At 47.3% G+C, this 17,047-nt stretch overlaps 1 protein-coding gene across 2 annotated transcripts; it reads left to right on the top strand.

The window, feature by feature from the left end:
* Positions 1–4,715: 4,715 nt before the first annotated feature.
* Positions 4,716–12,282, top strand: KLHL38 (kelch like family member 38). Of its 2 annotated transcripts, none has more exons than XM_076329139.1 (4): positions 4,716–4,871; positions 5,422–6,897; positions 8,334–8,439; positions 10,420–12,282. In XM_076329139.1, the coding sequence occupies exons 2-4, from the start codon at positions 5,548–5,550 to the stop codon at positions 10,704–10,706; spliced, it is 1,743 nt and encodes a 580-aa protein (XP_076185254.1). In that variant the 5' UTR covers positions 4,716–4,871; positions 5,422–5,547; the 3' UTR covers positions 10,707–12,282. The 2 variants fall into 2 exon arrangements, with proteins under 2 accessions (XP_076185254.1, XP_076185255.1); XM_076329140.1 differs by having other exon boundaries at positions 5,524–6,897.
* The last annotated feature ends 4,765 nt before the right edge of the window (positions 12,283–17,047 follow it).

Consider the following 17,047-nt stretch of genomic DNA (forward strand, 5'->3'; position numbering starts at 1 on the left):
AAATTCCTATTGGACATACAGAAAAAAGTCTTCACCAGGAGAGCGGTTCAGGACTGGAGCAGGTTGTCCAGAGAGGCTGTGAAATCTCCATCTTTCAAGATTTCAAAAATTCAACTGGACAAGTCCCTGAGCAACCTGATCTAACTCTGAGGTTAGCCCTGCTGTGAGGAGGAGGTTGCACTAGGTGAGCTCCCAGGGGCTCCCCAACCCAATCTTCCCATGACTCTAGGAGAATTAGGTAGTTTGTGAGCAGGAGACCACACCTGGCAGCGCCATGTGGAATAGTCATTGTATTTCTGTTGCCTGAAGTAACACAAAGGACTTCATCTTATTGTCACGTACGATTGTCCATCAATTCCCCATATTCACACTGGATTCTGTTTACTTTTCAATGTCTTCTCCACTACTTGCTAGCTTGGGGAGTTTCATTGTCTTCAGTGAACCTGAGATGTCAACCAGGGAGCTAGAGGACAGGGTCAAAGGGCTGTTTTCCCAATCCAGTGAAGCAGATAGTAAATCCACACTGGGCTCCGGCTGAGCATGGACAGGACTCGGGGAGGCTGCTTCAGTGGGGAGTATCAGGATGAGTCCAAAACCGGGTGCTGGGTGTGGGGAAACATTTCCTTCACAGGTCTGACTCAGACATCACATGTGGAGTTAGGTCTCCTGGTGGTGATAGCAGCTGGGTGAGATACAGACATATGTGTTGAGTAGAAAGGTCCCTATGCATGCTATCTCTTGATAGTGATTTGCTAGTATAGACATATCTTTGCTCTTTCAATGCACATATTCATTATATACGTTTACATGCATGTGTAAATATGCAATACATAAATCTAATAATTCCCCAACACATTTGTCTTCCTTTCTACTCCTGTATTCCTCTCCCCTCCAGTTTATCATAAGCAAAATGGTGTGAGGTGCGCATCTTACCCTGGTCAGGGCCCACCAATCAAGCTCCACACTGCCAGAGCAGGCAGCATCCCAGGCGGTGCTGGCTGCTCTCCCATCCTGGGCTGAAGCTGTCACCTCAGCCAGCCACCACTGCTGCTTGGGGCATCTTCCCATCCTCTCCAACTCGTGGCATCTGATCAATTCTGATCCCTGTAATTGTCCCTTTTTACAATGAGGAATGTTAATCCTGGCTTTTGTTCCCTCTCCCAGTTTTATAAAGACCATAATAAGAAATATTTTTTTTTTGTTCCCCTGTCTATTTAGACTGCAAATTTGGGGAAAAGGATGATCTCTCTCTTGATAATTGTGGGGGCTGGTAGTCATCAAGGCAACGCACGTAACACTGAATAAGCTCAGTGAAGGCTCTGCCTTGAACAGTCCTTTTTCCTTATCCATATTTGTTCATTTTCACCTGAATTGTAATAGGATCAGTGTATGAGTTTTAGAAGTTGTCTGACATCACCAATCTTCTCTATGCACCTGTCTGCTGGCCGATTAGATTACGGCTTTTTTCCGCTCTGCTGCTTAGTGCATGATAATAGACATTTCATCATCCCATTACATTAAAACATAAGAAGAGCTGCTGTGGGTCAGATCAAAGGTTCAACCATCCTAATTCCAAAACTGAGCAATCCCAAACACTTAAGGAGAGAGACCAGAAGGAGCAGGGTGAGTATACAGCATTGCAACAAAGTGATTGTTCTTTGGTAGACATTTCCATTTTCTAGAAACTGCCCATGGAGTTCACACAGCAGCGGTTGCAGAGGATCGCTGTTTTTAGCAGCCCCCAGTGGCTCTAGTCTCCCTCAAGGGCTATGGGGGACCTGCAGCATCGCGTCCCACAGCGCTGCTGGGTCACATAACCTGCGAATGAGCCCACTTTCCCACTTGCACATGGTGCTCAGACCAGCCTGTTATCCATGCAACATCGCACTCCCGTGGTTAATGCAGTATCCTGTCCTCCCAAAAAAGACCACTTGGACCTGGTTCGGTCAATAGCATGCCAACCTAGGAAACCTGCCTCAAGAAATCATTGAAAAACAGACTTTCTTAGACAAGTTACACTGTCCCACAGAAGAAACAGCTCTTCCCTCTCACCGGGGGTCATGCTGCAGCAGTAGGGGCCTTATAGGACATACTGTTCTAGGATATGCCATGAAAATTATTTCTAGTATATTTATAAAGGAAATCCTAACTAAGCAGTGCTGATGTGCCCACTTGGTTCGAGTTGTGTCTGAAACCATAATCTCTGGGAAAGAAAGAAGAGAGAGTTATAGAGCAGGCAGCAGGAGCTTCATCGCTCGGGAGCCTTGGCCCCAAATTGGCAGGGACCTGTGCAGGGGCTCAGCAGGGAGCAGCAACCCCCCCAAAGAGCAATAAGCTGTTTAAACAGCACACGCTGTACTCTTGGTTAGAAGGAGTTTGCATAACTGTGCAAAGCTCTCGAGCCTGGGATCTTCTAAATAAATGCCACGTTTATCAGCATCTAAAGCAGAAGAACATCCTACCTACCCTTCCCCGATCCCATAAAACAGTGTCATTAGTGAAGTCAGATAGCATCATTTGTTTCTTTAAGGGTTAAAAAAATAATCCACAGCCACTGCCAGGAAGAAGCAGAACTAAATAGGCAGTAAAGAGTTAGAGCCAGAGCAGAGATATAAAGCTAAATCAATCATCAAAACAGACCGCAACAAGAGCATATACATACAGAGCAAGAAAGAAAGAGAGAGGGTGTTTTGTTTGGGTAGCTAACGTTCTCTGGACAAGGAGAGAGAAATTCTCCTTTGGGTTTTTAATGCCACTCTAAATATTTATAGCAAGATCATGGCCAGCTGGTGAGGCAGCGGAGAGTAGGGAGGGGAGGGCGCATTTTCCCCAGTGCCCCAACATCATCCTTTTTACTCGAGGAGAGGGAAAAGGCTGCACATTGCCATGTTTACCCTCAAAATGACTCACCTGCAGGAGTCAAGTCCAGTGGCTCCTGCCTTTCCCCTCCCTCACTTCACCGAGCCGTTCACACACGCAGATTGTGTGGAAAGGGAAGATGCCACAGCCTCCAAAAAGCTATGCCAGCCCAACTCCTGTCTTTAACATGGGTCTGGGCCTTCAGGGTTTTGTCTAGCCTTCAGGCATTTCACCATGCTGTTCTGCTGCATTGAAAAGTCTCTGGGAAAGGTCACGTACAGCACGACCCATGATGCAAAGCTGCTGTTTTTAGAGGAACAGGCTGCCCCCATCCCTGCAGTCTGCTGGGCCGCGTACATGGGGGCAGGAACATATGGAGGACTGCAAACACCAGCACGGCACGGGAGTTGACATAAGGGCACTGTGACTCCCAGTGATTTTCGCTCATCTGCCTCGCTGTGACTAGACGTAGACATGACTCACCCGTGAGCTTTGGCTTTGAAAATATGAGTTTTGCTTTAACCTTGTGTTTTCCTGTGGTAGTGATGCTTAGAAACAACATTTTGGATTCAATCCCATCCCAGAACAAAGGGAGGAATTTCAGCACAGATGAGGGGCCCAATCCTGTTACCCAGGCATGGGCAGCCAATGCCATTTTTCTTGAAACACCCAGGAAACTGGCACAGAGCTGGGACACATCACACTGCTGGAAACCCCAGCTGGGGGCCAGCTGAGGTTGTGGAGGATCCTCCGCCAGCACAAGGTGTTTGACTGATCCCAGCCCTGGGGATGGATTTAGGCTCGTCATCACAGATACCTACATGGGAGTATTAAAAATGGACACCTACATGTGATTGAGACAGCTGAGCACCTATGGAGACCTAGCAGTGCCTGGAAGACTGTTCACCTGCCCAAATATAGGTGGTACTTACTGGTGACCTGAATAACTTGGCAGACTTGGTTGTATTGACTAGACCTCACTGGCTGCAAAAGGAGCTCAGACACCTTGTTCATGTGCAGGTGTCTGCAGTTAGGGACCCCATCAAGGTGTCTGCCCTGGAGAGCTAAGTGCCACCCTGGGACCTGCCACCCTGGGACCCTGGTTTCCAGCTTGCTGCACTCACTTCAGCAACCCGCTCCAGTCCTCCCACCCGTAACACTGAGTTTCCTCAGGCCACCTGCTTGAGAAGTTCTGTGCTAAGGGGTTCAGAGAGCTGAGATCCTTACACAAAAGGCCACGACCTGATATTTTCTATATGAAATATCAAGCAGCATCATAAAGATAAACTGCTGCAAGAGTGAACTTCAGTAGCTACTCGGCAGAGGTAGCTGGGCTCTCCCTGCCCACCTTGGGGCAGCCCTGGGCGCAGGGGTCCCGGTGCATCAGCATCTCCCACCAGACTGCAACGGGGCAACACTCCCCAGATCTCTCCATAAGGTGGAGTCACAGTCCGTCCCACCGGGGTCCCTGGAAGCCCTTCTCTCTCCCTTTTTCTCCATGAAACTACAGTGACAGTGCATTACCTAGCACGAGGCGTTGCAGACTGTTTACGGTCTTCTAGAGTTCCCAGGCACTTTAGGACAGGGTTCTGCCGCTGTTTCCAAATGGACAGCCAGGACTTTTATAAGTGAACTTTCCTCTCTGTGTCTATTTATTATGTGCAAACATTTGCCAGAAAAACACCACTGGGGCATGCTCAGTACCGGCCAGGTCATTGCAAAAGGCAACGGCGGCGTCACATGTGATAACAGCGAGAAGCCCATGTGCGCCTATTCTTAGCGCTGGAATGTATACAATGCCCCACCGCCTCGCCGCTCCTGCGCACAGCTCCTGAAAGCGGCAAAAGTGACTTCAGAATAAACACGTCCAGAAATCACCCTCTATGAATCACTTACCTACTGAAAGAAACGTCCTGTGGGTTTATAGGTTTTTATCCAGGCTCTAGCTATGGAAAATCTCAGCAGAGAATAAACGACAGAGAGTAAGTGCATGCAGTGAAGGACAACAGAAGGTAAACGTTTCTACCCTACCGTTTCACTGCAGGTTGAGCAGTTAGCCATGACAATAGATACTCATCATATTGTTCTGCCTGGCACTTAATTTAGTCATTGTGTGTCTGATTAACATAAAAACCCCCACAGCTAAGCAGAGTTAATAAATAACCGTTTTAATGCAGATTCCCAGTCTCTAGGGTTTCGTTTGCCCTGCTGCAGAGTTCAGCTCTGCCAGATTTACATTCTTTGGGAGTGACTAACTCTAGGGGAAAGAGGCGCAAGCTACTAAATTGCTAATACTTTAAAATAGTGAATAAATGTCTAAGCACATTTATTCAACATGATTAAAACGAACAAACCAATTGCTTCAGCTGTCCAGCTTTCATCCCAAATCAGTGAGATAACTTCAGTGCTTTTGCTTCTTGCCAGGGACACAGGCAGTGCTGACCTCAGAACTGCAACTTATCTGATAACTTTATGAAAATTTTAAAGGGTCTTAGCGACCTTTTAGCTTCTTTATTATTTTCCCACTGTGCTTAACCCATGTTCCATTTTTATGCATAACAGTGAACAGATATTTAGAGCAACATCAAAGTCCCGATTTGTTCCCTTGGAGCTGGATATTTCAATAAAAGCTGCTAAGTATCTGTTTTTTTCTGCCAAGTCCAGAATTCATCTCTCTCCTATTTTGCTATGGAGGAGGGATCCACTGAGGAGTTTCTCTTCAAAGACCAGGACTTCTCTTCTGAACTGCTGAGGCAGCTGAATGCTCTGCGGCAGAGCGGGATGCTTACTGATGTTACTCTCTGCTCTGGGGGCTTCGAAATCCCCTGCCACCGAAATGTGCTGGCTTCCAGCAGTCCATACTTCAAGGCAATGTTCTGTAATGACTTCAGAGAGAGTCGCCAGGCTAAAGTCATCCTGAAGGGCATCGACGCTGAGGTTTTGGATCAGATTATCCTTTACGTTTACACAGGGGAGATTCTTATATCCACTGAGAATGTCCTGTGCCTCTTGGAGACGGCCTCCATGCTGCAGTATGCTAAGCTGTTTGAGGCCTGCTCTGCCTACCTCCAAGACAAGCTGACTCCTGACAACTGTCTGAGCATGATCAGACTGGCAAAAGTCTTGAACTGCCAAAACCTGAGCAAGAAAGCCAAGGCTATGGCTTTGAAATGCTTTCCTGAGGTGGCCTCTTCTGAGGACCTGAAGGACCTTTGTCCCTTGGAGCTCATTGATTACCTTGGGGATGATGAGCTCTGCGGGGAGGAGGAGCAGGTCTTTGAGACACTGATGGTCTGGATCAGGCATGACATCCAGGCAAGACAAGGCTACATCCAAGAGTTGTTCAAGAAGGTCCGGCTTCAGTACGTCCATCCAACTTTCCTCTTCCACTTCATTGCCAATGACTCCCTCGTTCAGTCCTCACCCACTTGCAGGAGCATCCTTGAGTCAGCCCGGAGACATATGTTTTCCTTGTACAGCACCAACGCGCCTGACATCAAGCCCATGCTGCATGTTCCTCGCAGGTACTCCAACCAAGAGTTCCTCATCATCATTGGTGGCAGGAAGGACAGCCAGCAGACCACGAGGGATGTCCTGCTCTATGATGACAAGACAAACCAATGGCTAAGCCTGGCCAAACTTCCCGTGCGCCTGTACAAAGCTTCTGCAGTGAGCCTACACAGCAATATTTATGTGCTCGGAGGGATGCCTGTTAGCAATAAGAAAAGCCCGGTCAGTGATAATATTTACATTTACTCCCTCAAACTCAATCAGTGGAGGTTGGCTGAGCACATGTTAGTTCCACGTTACTCCCACAGAAGCTTGACATATAAAAATTATATTTTATCATTCGGTGGAATTGGTGAAAACCAGGAAATCCTGAATTCTGTGGAAAGATACGATAGCATCTACAACACCTGTGAGAGCATGGCAAACATGCCTGTTGCTGTCCTTCACCCTGCTGTTGCTGCCAAAGATCAGAGGGTCTACCTCTTTGGGGGAGAAGACATTATGCAAAACCCTGTCCGGCTGATCCAGGTAATGGTTAGTCCTGCTTGTCATAGGCCGTTTCATCTAAGGTATTCAGCAGTTCATCACCCTCATGAGGAAATCAACCCCCCAAAAACCTTTATTGTGAGTTGCAGCAAGAGGCAGGATGAGTTGACATGTGGCTTCAGAGAAGTCTTGTCTGCAGGGAGCATTGCAACTCTTTCATTTTCCCCTTTGAGTGTTTTTCAGGCACAAGCCCCGAGGTACTTCTTTGGGTGTCAATCAGCTCTGCCACTGGTAGGCACTGGGGCCAGGGCTGCTGCAGGTGATGCTATGGCAGGCAGCGGCCGACCCCCCTGCCTGGCTTCATGCCTGTAGCCAATCTCACCGAAATCAGCGCTTTCCACTTGGCAGCCAAGCTGGGGTCTCAGCGGCGCACCTGCTCACTCACAGCAAAATCAAAGATTCACAATCATTAGAGTGATTAGATTCTCACTCATCAAAGGGCCAGGACTTAAACTGACAGTTATTTCATATAAACAGTTGTGTTAAAAATGTGGCTCCTGCCACATGTTGCTGGCTCTCTGCCTGCTTTCAGCGGTTACACTCTATTAGGAGGAAAAAATGTATGAAATCCTTTCTTATCTGATTTGATGCTTTAGCAACATTGTAGTGTTACTTTCCCCATGAGTGTTTTTCACTGGTTTAGGTGTTTTAACTAAAAAGGATCATTAAAGGCTAAGATGGCAGCCAGCACATGAGCAATACTTCTTTACGGGGATAACGCTACTTGATTATCAGGAGGAAGGAAATATATTTATCAGTTAGTGGGGAGATGTCCTGGAGATATTTGCTATATTAAGAAGCGGATGATGTGACATAAAAGTTTGCGTCGCCCAGATACAGGTGACTGAATGATCATCATCTGGCAACAGCTCTTTTTCTCACATAAATTGATGACTTAGATACTACTCTAAGTCCCATCAACAAGTCCCTTTGCAAATCTGAGTGCATACCAGCCACCAGCACAAATATAGCAGCTGGGCAAACACGGTGGCTGCCAGCAGAGCTAGGTGAAGTTGAGGTTTGTTTGCCCAGGAAATTGCTAAGGCTAAGGCAGGAATACACAGAATAACTGGAAAATGAAATTAAATGGCTTGCACTTTAGGAGAGCATTATCCAGGAGTTACAGTGATTTAATGGCCATGCAAAGATTGACAGCCAAGAAGCTTGCATATGACAGATACACTCTGCCCTAGTGCATGTGCTAGCATCTCCTGAGCAGACAAGCCTGGAGAACTAGAACGGTTTCCAAGGGGACATATTAGGAAAAAAAGTGGGTAAATTCTCAGATTTCCAGCAGTTCAAGCCAGAGGATTGTATTTATTAGGACAAAATAAAAAACATAAGTTCCTCTGTAATTACAATTGCCAGTTAAAATGCAACATAAATAGCTGCGTGTGTATCTTTTATTTATTTGTCAGGTTTACCATGTCTCCAGGAATACGTGGTTTCGGATGGAGACCAGAGTGGTGAAGAATGTCTGTGCACCAGCTGTCATGATCGGAGACCAGATTATCATCGTAGGTGGTAAGGGCTCTGTTTCACCCTCCCTCCCGCCTCTCCCTGCCAGCTCCTGTGGGATTTCGCAGCCTTCCTTCTTGGGGTTCTCCCTCAAAAAGCACAGGTAGCGTGGGAAGGAAAGGAGTGTGTCCACCTTCCATACACATCTTTCATGGGGTCTCATGGCCATGGAATTGGGGACAAGTTCTCCACGAGGCACCTTCTTACTCCAAGCAGCAGGACCTGGGTGGGAGGAAACTGGGGAAAAGCCAATGCAAGTTACCGCTCTGCAGAAGGGAGGAAGCCAAGGGCGTGGGGGTCCTGCTCCTCCTCTGCTGACTCACAGCCTGGCCCTCCCTGACTGCTCTTCTTGGAAGGGTGGAGAGCGTGGTTACCACAAGGCCATGGGCAGCTTGTTGGGATGGGTGGGCTACAGGGCTATGAGGGATCGATCAGTCTTGTAGCTGCCTCCTGGGGGTAATTGTGAAATGTCCTGAGAGGGGCGTGAAACACTCGGAGAGGGGAAACTTCTCAGTGCCTTTTTCAACCTGAGGATCAGCCTCTGCCCGTGGCACTTTGATGGATCACGTCATTGGTAGTTTGGCACTCTACAGTCTTTAATGCAACTCCCCTGACCACAGGCTGGCACGAAGAAGTATGTATTAGATTATTTAAGGGAAAATGAGACATAGGGAAGATTTAGCAGAGCAGAGGACTGAACCCAAATCACACAGGTCTCAGACATGGTGTCATCTCTCAGCAGGAGGCCACTGCTACCCTTTGCAGTGAGAATAGGGGAGACCTGAGTCAAAAGGTCCAAGACTATCAGGCTCCAGTGTGGCAGATTACCCTGACCTCAGACCACAGCGCCCAAAATACAGTATTTTCAACTTTCTTATCTTCAAATGCATTAATCTGAAGGGCCTGTATTGACCCAAGTCTGCTGCTGCTGAGCTTAAGTTCTCAATTTATTTTTTATTTATCTAACAAAAGCAACAGAAATTCATGTTAATTTTAAACATCTTTCATTTTGCTTGAAAGTAAAGAGATTCACCATGGTCAGGTTTTATTTATCAGCTTTCATGCCAAAACATTGACCAAACACTCTTAGTTTATCAACAACAGTAAAACCCACAAAAATAACATTTTCTCTTAAAAATAGCTTTCATCACATTTCAGGTCCTCTTCACATGACTGGTCACGTCATAACAAAGGGGAGTGGGTTGGCCTAAGCAAGACAGGCCTTGATTTTTGTTAGGGAAAGTGGCTTCAGGGTGTGCAAAACATGGCCCAAAGCAGTTTGTTTGCCATGGGCACTCTTGATTATCTACAGGAATACATGGGCAAGGTACTGCTGGGTACCAAGCTTCCACACCTCCATTGCTTCAGGGCAATGGCCCTGGCACCAGCCCTTACCTCTCAGCAGATGCGAGGTTACATCACCCCTCAGTGGAAGAGCTGTCCATTGGGTCACTGACATGGTGACCAGCACAGACACGGTGCCAAGGGCTTTGGGAGGGGAGCGAGCACTGATGGCACTGTGCTGTTGAGTACCCAGCTCCATTCAGTAGACAACTACAACTCCAACCCAACAAGGCATTGTTGCTCCTGTCCCATGTGCCATTGGTTTCTGTATTTCCGAGTTAAGCTCTAGAAGTCTGTTGGGTGAAAAGAAATACTTTGGGACATTTGAAGGCACGTGCAGAAAACTGCAAGCTCCAACTGTGACAGGTTGCTTGCCTGATCCGATGGGTTTTATGGTGCTCGTCGAGCCTTGGCTGCCAAGGTGCTATGAGACAGGATGAGGACAAACAGGAAGGGGAGATAGACAGACAGGCATTCTTGTGACACATCATCACTTCCCAGCTTAGATATCTTAATTCTGCCAAATTATGTACCAGTATAATAGGTTTTATTGAAGACTAGCAGGAAATATATTATCACTCCTTCTGCTGGCCATAAGCTCTAATTCCCATCTGTCTCTTCCACCTCTGGCTTTGCATTTAGGGTACACCCGGAGAATAATTGCTTATGATACAAAAGGCAACAAGTTTGTTAAATGTGCAGACATGAAGGACAGACGAATGCATCATGGCGCCACTGTCATCAAGAACAAGCTGTATGTCACAGGAGGACGATGTCTCACCGCGGACAATGTCATTGAGGACTTGGATTCCTTGGACTGCTATGATCCAGAGACTGACACATGGACACCAAAGGGAAAAATGCCACACAAACTCTTTGACCATGGGTGCCTTACACTCCAGTGTGTCCCCTGCTCTAACCTTCTCTAAACAACCTTTGGTACTTCCCAGGACGTTTTGTGCTTTCCTTCCCAGAAAGGACCCACCTTGCTCTGCAGAGAGCACATGGGGAATCCTCATGGGGTCCCACAAACTCCTGACCTTGAAGGCACCAGCGGTGTTAGTCATTCCCCAAATGCTCTGCCAGAAAGGTCATGAGCTTTGCGCTCATGCCGTATTTGCCTGACCAGTATTGCATATGGTGCTGGTAAGTCCAGCCCAGAGGCCTTACCCAGAGTCTCAGCAGAAAACAGGAAAAAGATACTGGGTAAGAACCTGGTGCAGGTTTTGGCCTTGTACAGACTTTAAAATGAAAGGTCAATAGGAATGCTGGTATCTCCAGGGAAAGTAAGATCTGGGTAACCTGCATTTGTTAGCATGCGAACTCAGCTGCATGCCGCGGCCCTTTGCTGCTCGGTGCTGACAAAGCTTTCCATTTCGAGTGGTGGCAGCGTTTAGAATAGGAAGCCCCAAGCTCTAGTCTTGTAGCCAGCCCAGCAGCAGCTGCCTGCGTTAGCTATGGTAGTCATCTCATAAGAAATAAAATTTTAATGTTCCTGACATCAAATGAGAAATTAGCAAAAGGCTGATCTGAACTCTCACATTGCGCCAAGATGCAGATTTGACTTTACTGAGCTACGGCTCTTTCACAGTGCAGGGAAGATTTTTGTTCTATATGCCTGCTTTCCGAAGGAGCAGGAGAAGATGGGATGGAAATGAAGATTGTCTGCATCTTCTTTTTCAAGGGATCTTGGTTTGCAGGGAGCTTGCTTTACCTTTTGCATCAGGGATAGCAGTGGGATTAGTTAGGAAGCCCTTTGGCTGATGGAATTCCTGAAATCTGGAATAGCAGAGAGGACACATGGAGGAAAGGGGATGTAAAAGAGAAGAGGTATTTGGGAGGAACAATTTTTTTTTCCCTTTCTCCTCTCTCCAAACCACTGGAAAACAGCGATGAGAGAAAGCCAGTGACAGGAAACCAGCTTTCCAAGAAGAGCAAGTCTAACTCTGCCACTTGGCAAAGCAGCTCTGGCTCCACCAATATTTTTGTGGGGTTCTGCCACTAAGTGCATATTTTTAAAGGGAGGGGATTAATCATCAGATACTGAACAGGCTGTGAACTGCTGTGAGGTCATCAGGCTTGGTAAGATTGCTGAGATAGCAAGGAGCTTTAAAGATAGCACTGATGACCATCCAGAGAAAGGATGGCAGAAACAACACCCCTTTTTCCTCATATTTGAAAGAAGGTGGGACTTTTCCAAGGGTACAGGGTGGCATGAGGAAACCACGCTCAACCCTCCTCTTCACAGAAGGCTGCACAGCCACGTGGTCACCACCACGTTGCAGGACACCAACTCCAACTGCTAAGATCCCCTCCCATAAACCTGTATCTGGGAGCAGAAGGGCGACAGAAATAGTTAATGAAGTGGGGGGCTGGAAGGAAGAATCGCATATCAACTGCTGTTTTAACAATGCGAAATAAAATGGTTATTATTGTTTGTATGAGCTTTGTGTTCAGGAGTTCCCATTGTTCTCTCTGCATTGTTGATAAAGGGAATTGTTTTTGTACCAGCGTTTTTTGCCAGGGTTTCCTTCTAAGGATCTGAGTAAACCTGCAAAAAATGAGTGGGAACCCAAAGTCATCTCCCAGCTCAGAAGCCTTTGGCTACGTTTCTCCTCTGTCTTTCAGTCTATATCATCATCTTCTCCCCGTGCAAAGCAGGGCTAAATCACAGCACTTGCCAAATTGGACCGGAGCAGTGATTCATTCTGCTTCCTCGCAGGCCAGCTCCAGCTCTCTGGAGAAAGAAGCCTTGCCATGGCCAATTATGGAAAGTCTGCCCCGGGGAGATGTTTATTCCTAACACTGCAGTGCTGCCTTCCCAAACTCCTTCCTGTTGTGACCCCACTCAGCTCCAAAACTCCAGGAGACATCAGTTGCTGCCATGCATTTTAGCTGACACGGATTCCTGCCAGGCTCGTGACTGTACCCAGATCCAAGGAAAAAAAGCTGACTTGAGGCCATAACCCCATGTTTGCAAACCATTGCCACAGTCATTGGTTTATGCTTGGAAGCAAACAGACTTTTTAAATTCCCGTATCATATAACTAGCGATTTTCTCAGCATTCATGCAGGGACCAAATAGTACCCTGCACAGCCGTAGCTGGGCAGGAAATGGGAAGTGCAAAGAAGAGGCATGGTCGCAGCAGCGTTGAGCACAGCATCCTTACCCCGGCCCTCGGGGAGCCCTCACGTCACCCCCAAGTCCTTGGAGATGCCAAGGGCTATGGCCAGCTCTGCTCTGGCTGCAAACCTGTGCTCCTTCCCTTCACAAACGCCTCACCTCGTGCCCATAATTCAAGGAAATTGGGTTTGCTGGGCAGTAAATACAAAGCCTGGTTTCTGATAGACTTCTGTCTTGTGGTCAGTTGGCTTTGATGCAAACTCTGACCAAAGCATTTGGGGCCCTTTGCAAAAAGGGTTGAAACCAGAGAACAGTATTGAGCCTTACAGAGGCGGACGAGGGACGTCAGAGCCGCTTAGTCACAGGGAGGCAGCAGCACACACAGCTTCATGGCAGGGGATATGCAGCCCCGGGGCAGACGCTATGGGGAGAAGGGATGCTGCCTTTCTAATCAGGTGCTGGCCACCATCTGGCCCACCTAGAGTAATACCTAGTACCGTCCTGAGTGCTTTGCAATTGTCATACCCAGTGGTGCTACGGGTGAAAGCACTTCTAGCAAAGGTTGACCAAGGTACCCCTTTCTCCAGCGTCAGGAGGGGACTTTCCTGAGCGGGATCTGCAAGGCCACCGCTACCTGGAATATTTTCTGAGTCACCACAGGCTTTTCCAGAGGTCTCATCATCCTAATATTCGAGCATTTGAGCGCTCGCTTAGATGGGAATCCCCCATGGAAGAGCAGCAGGGTATTTCACAAATACAATGATGGCCCCATGAAGAGATGGGAATTTGTTGTTCTTTATTTAATAACCATGGAAGCCAAGGAAAAGAGGGTTTTAAGAAAGTGTCGTTGACTTGGGGGTCAACTTTTAGAAGGGCTGAGCACCTGCCGCTTTTTTTCAAGTCAGGGAATGCTGTGAAGGCTCATCACCTCCAAGGTCTCATTCCCAGGTGTCCCAAAACAGTCACCATATCATGGAAACCATAGGACCGCATGGCTGAAAGCAGCCTGCTCCATGGGACAGTGAGTTACCCAGTGCTTCATGGCAGGTACTTGTCCAACACATTGAAAATCTCCCATGAAAGACACTCTGCTCCCTCCCTAAGTAACATACTTGAGTTTTTAATAGTATCTATCCTAAGTCTTCTTTGCTGTACCTTCTGCCATTCCCACAGAGATAAAGGGCAATCGATTACCCTTTTTGATACCATATATTTTTTTACATCTTTAAAGTTTATTAGTATGTTTCAAATTCTGTAGACTAAACAAACCCAGCCCTTTCAATCTTTCATCATAAGTCATGTTTTCTAGACCTCTGATCATTTTTGTTGCTCTCCTCTGGACAATTTCCAGTTTGTCTGTAGTTTATTTTTTATTTAAGTGCAGAGCCATGGCTCAGCCTCACAGTGCTGAGAAGGGCAATAAACCCCTTCTGCGTCTTACCTACAGCACTCCTGGTCTCGCAGCCCAGAAGGACTTTTGCTTTTCGCAGCAGCAGCAGATTACTGACTTGGGTTCGGCTGTGCTCGGGATTAAGGAATGCTTGCAAGTTTGGGCAAGGTCACATGGAAAGACTGCAAGATATCCAGGATCTCCCAGGGTTATGCCGTAACTCCATCCTTGCTTTGGCTCACCAGGATCCCAAGCCAGATCCCATTGAAAACAGTAAGTCTCTCCATGGGCTTCAGCAAGGGGCTTTGGACCGGGCCCTAATTATTGTGTTCTCAGCTGGGTTCATCACTAATTCTGTTAATTTTAACAGCAAATGTTTAATGTTTGAGTCATTTTTTATACTAGGGGAAAAGTTTCAGGAAAAAAAAAAAAAAAGGAAGGGAGGAGATTGCATTTTCTTTTTAACTTTCTTCCACTTCCCTTGCTGCAAACTCAGAGCTGAATCCTGCTGCACAGGCAGCCTGTGGTGGCAGGCAGCTTTGCTTTGATCTTAGCAAAGAGCTTCCTAGGTTAAGCCTGTGTTTTTTCACTGTAACCGTTTATCAAACAATACAATCCTTTCCAAGGGCAGCCTTTTTCTTGCGCAGTAATATGTTTATAATTATAATGCATTTCCTGCTTCTTTTTGATTAAACACACCTGACAAAGTAGGAAAGATGTCGATGCATAAATAAACGGGCACTCCGAGTTCATTGCTTCATCAGTCCTTTTCTTCCAAATGCCAAGGAGTTCACTGCGAGGTGAATCCTCTAGTTCAGAAGGAAACAATTGGGGAGAGCATATATGAATAGCATACAGGGTAATTTATCCCTGGCATTGTTCCTTAGCCTGACCTGAGAGCCATTAATAATTGACAGCGGCAAAAACAATCCCTTTTTAAAAATATAAACATCCATACTTTTTTCCAGCTGCTTGAAAGCTCCCACACAGAAGTTAAACAGTCATATTCTCCATTGCACAAATGAGCACGAATTCCTTGGTGCAAGCTTGCACCAACAAAGGAGCTGAGACCTGCTAATTAGTGGACTGCTAATAATGTTTTCAGTGGCTATTTCTGATGAGTTTGCCCGGGGTCCAAACGAAGCACAGTGCATATGGAGAAACTGGTGTCTCAGGCTGCCGTTGCCATCGAAGTCAACAGGGCTCCTTAGCGTTTGTGCTGGAGCACCGAGGGATTGATCTGGCCTCTTCTGTTTATTGAAGTTTCCAAAATAGTAGCAGAGTAGCGAGGATCCCAACTGCTCTGTCACTCGGCAAGTCACCCGCCAGCTCCAGCTGCCAGTTGTCACTTCTCTCCCTGGGGCTCTTTGTTTGCCTGCACTTCTTTTATGTTGCAAGAACCCTTTCCGAGAAAAGCAAGGAGCAGCACATCTCGAGCAGCCCCGGGCTATTAGGTGGATGCCTCGTGGCTGCTTTAAACACAAGACATCCTCACAGCTGTTGGAGACATTTGGCTTTAGGCTGGGGGTCAGCCATGGGGTAAAATACTGGTGGAGGTGGGAAAAGGTGGCAGAATCTGGTCCACTTCATCTGGTCAGGAAGATGTCTATAAACCATCCTCCTGCATCTAAACCTCCCATGTCTAGTCCTCTGAAGTTTGTTTCTTATCAGGATGTGTCTTCTGATGCATAAGTCATGTCTCACCACCCCTCCCTAAAGCAGGCATGCTGGGACAAGGGCAAAGGCATGTCCCCTTCCTCAGGTCCCCCAGTGCCACAGCTGTAATGACATCCCCTGAGTTTTGCCCTGGTCTTGACATGTCACTGAGTTTTCTCCCTGCTTTCAGACACCTTCTCAGGCCAAACAACTGGGCAGATGTGCTCTGCAGGTGCCCTGCACCCACGTTTGGAGGTGGCAACGACTGCCCAGAGCACTGGGAAGTGACATCAAAGACTCTCAAGTACAAATTTTCAAGCTGATGGGATGCTCCTGGTCTGGCAAATCAGCCAAAACCATTCTGAGCCTTAGAGCAGAGCCTTGACACCTCTCTGTGACAGCCAGGGGACTGCAGGGGAACGTGTCCAGCCCCAAGGAGCAAAGAGCAAACTGCAAGGAGGGTGCTGCAACGTGAAACTTGACTACAAAGCTACAGTGCTGGGAAAGTGCAGTGTTTTATCCAGATCAGCAGCAAGCCCTGGAATTAATAGGATTGATTAACCATTTTGATGTGCATGGTATGTGGAGATAAGGGCCCAATTCCCAAGGGCTTCCAGTGAAAATTAGATGTTAACCATAACAGTACGTGACATCCCCTGACAGGGGTGAGGAAGGCTGCTGGAAGAAAAGAGACAAGTACAAACCAAGGGGGCAAAAGAGGCAGCTCTTGGGAGAGCAAAGTTACCATGGACTTGCTGGATCTGTTTTGATGCTGAAATGACGTGGACCCTGGCACCAGGCAGATTGAAAGCAAGGGAACTATGCCTGCTTTATGTTGTTATGACACATATATTTCCCTGAAAATTACATTAAAGAGTACCAGAGGCTCAAACATTGTTCTGTTTATCTGTTCCCTGGGTAGGGCTCTTACTCTTAGAGACAGCCTGACCGCTGCAGAATATGGCCCCTGTCAAGAAAACTGCCTCTGGCATGAGGACCGTTAGCAAGCGTGACATGGGAAGCCAGCCCAAGGGGTCAGGGCATGCTGCCACCTGCATCCCCCGATGCTGCCGGAGGACACTCCTCTGCCATGCACTGAG

Source organism: Aptenodytes patagonicus, chromosome 2, assembly GCF_965638725.1.
Source record: "Aptenodytes patagonicus chromosome 2, bAptPat1.pri.cur, whole genome shotgun sequence".
Taxonomy (NCBI): Eukaryota; Metazoa; Chordata; class Aves; order Sphenisciformes; family Spheniscidae; genus Aptenodytes; species Aptenodytes patagonicus.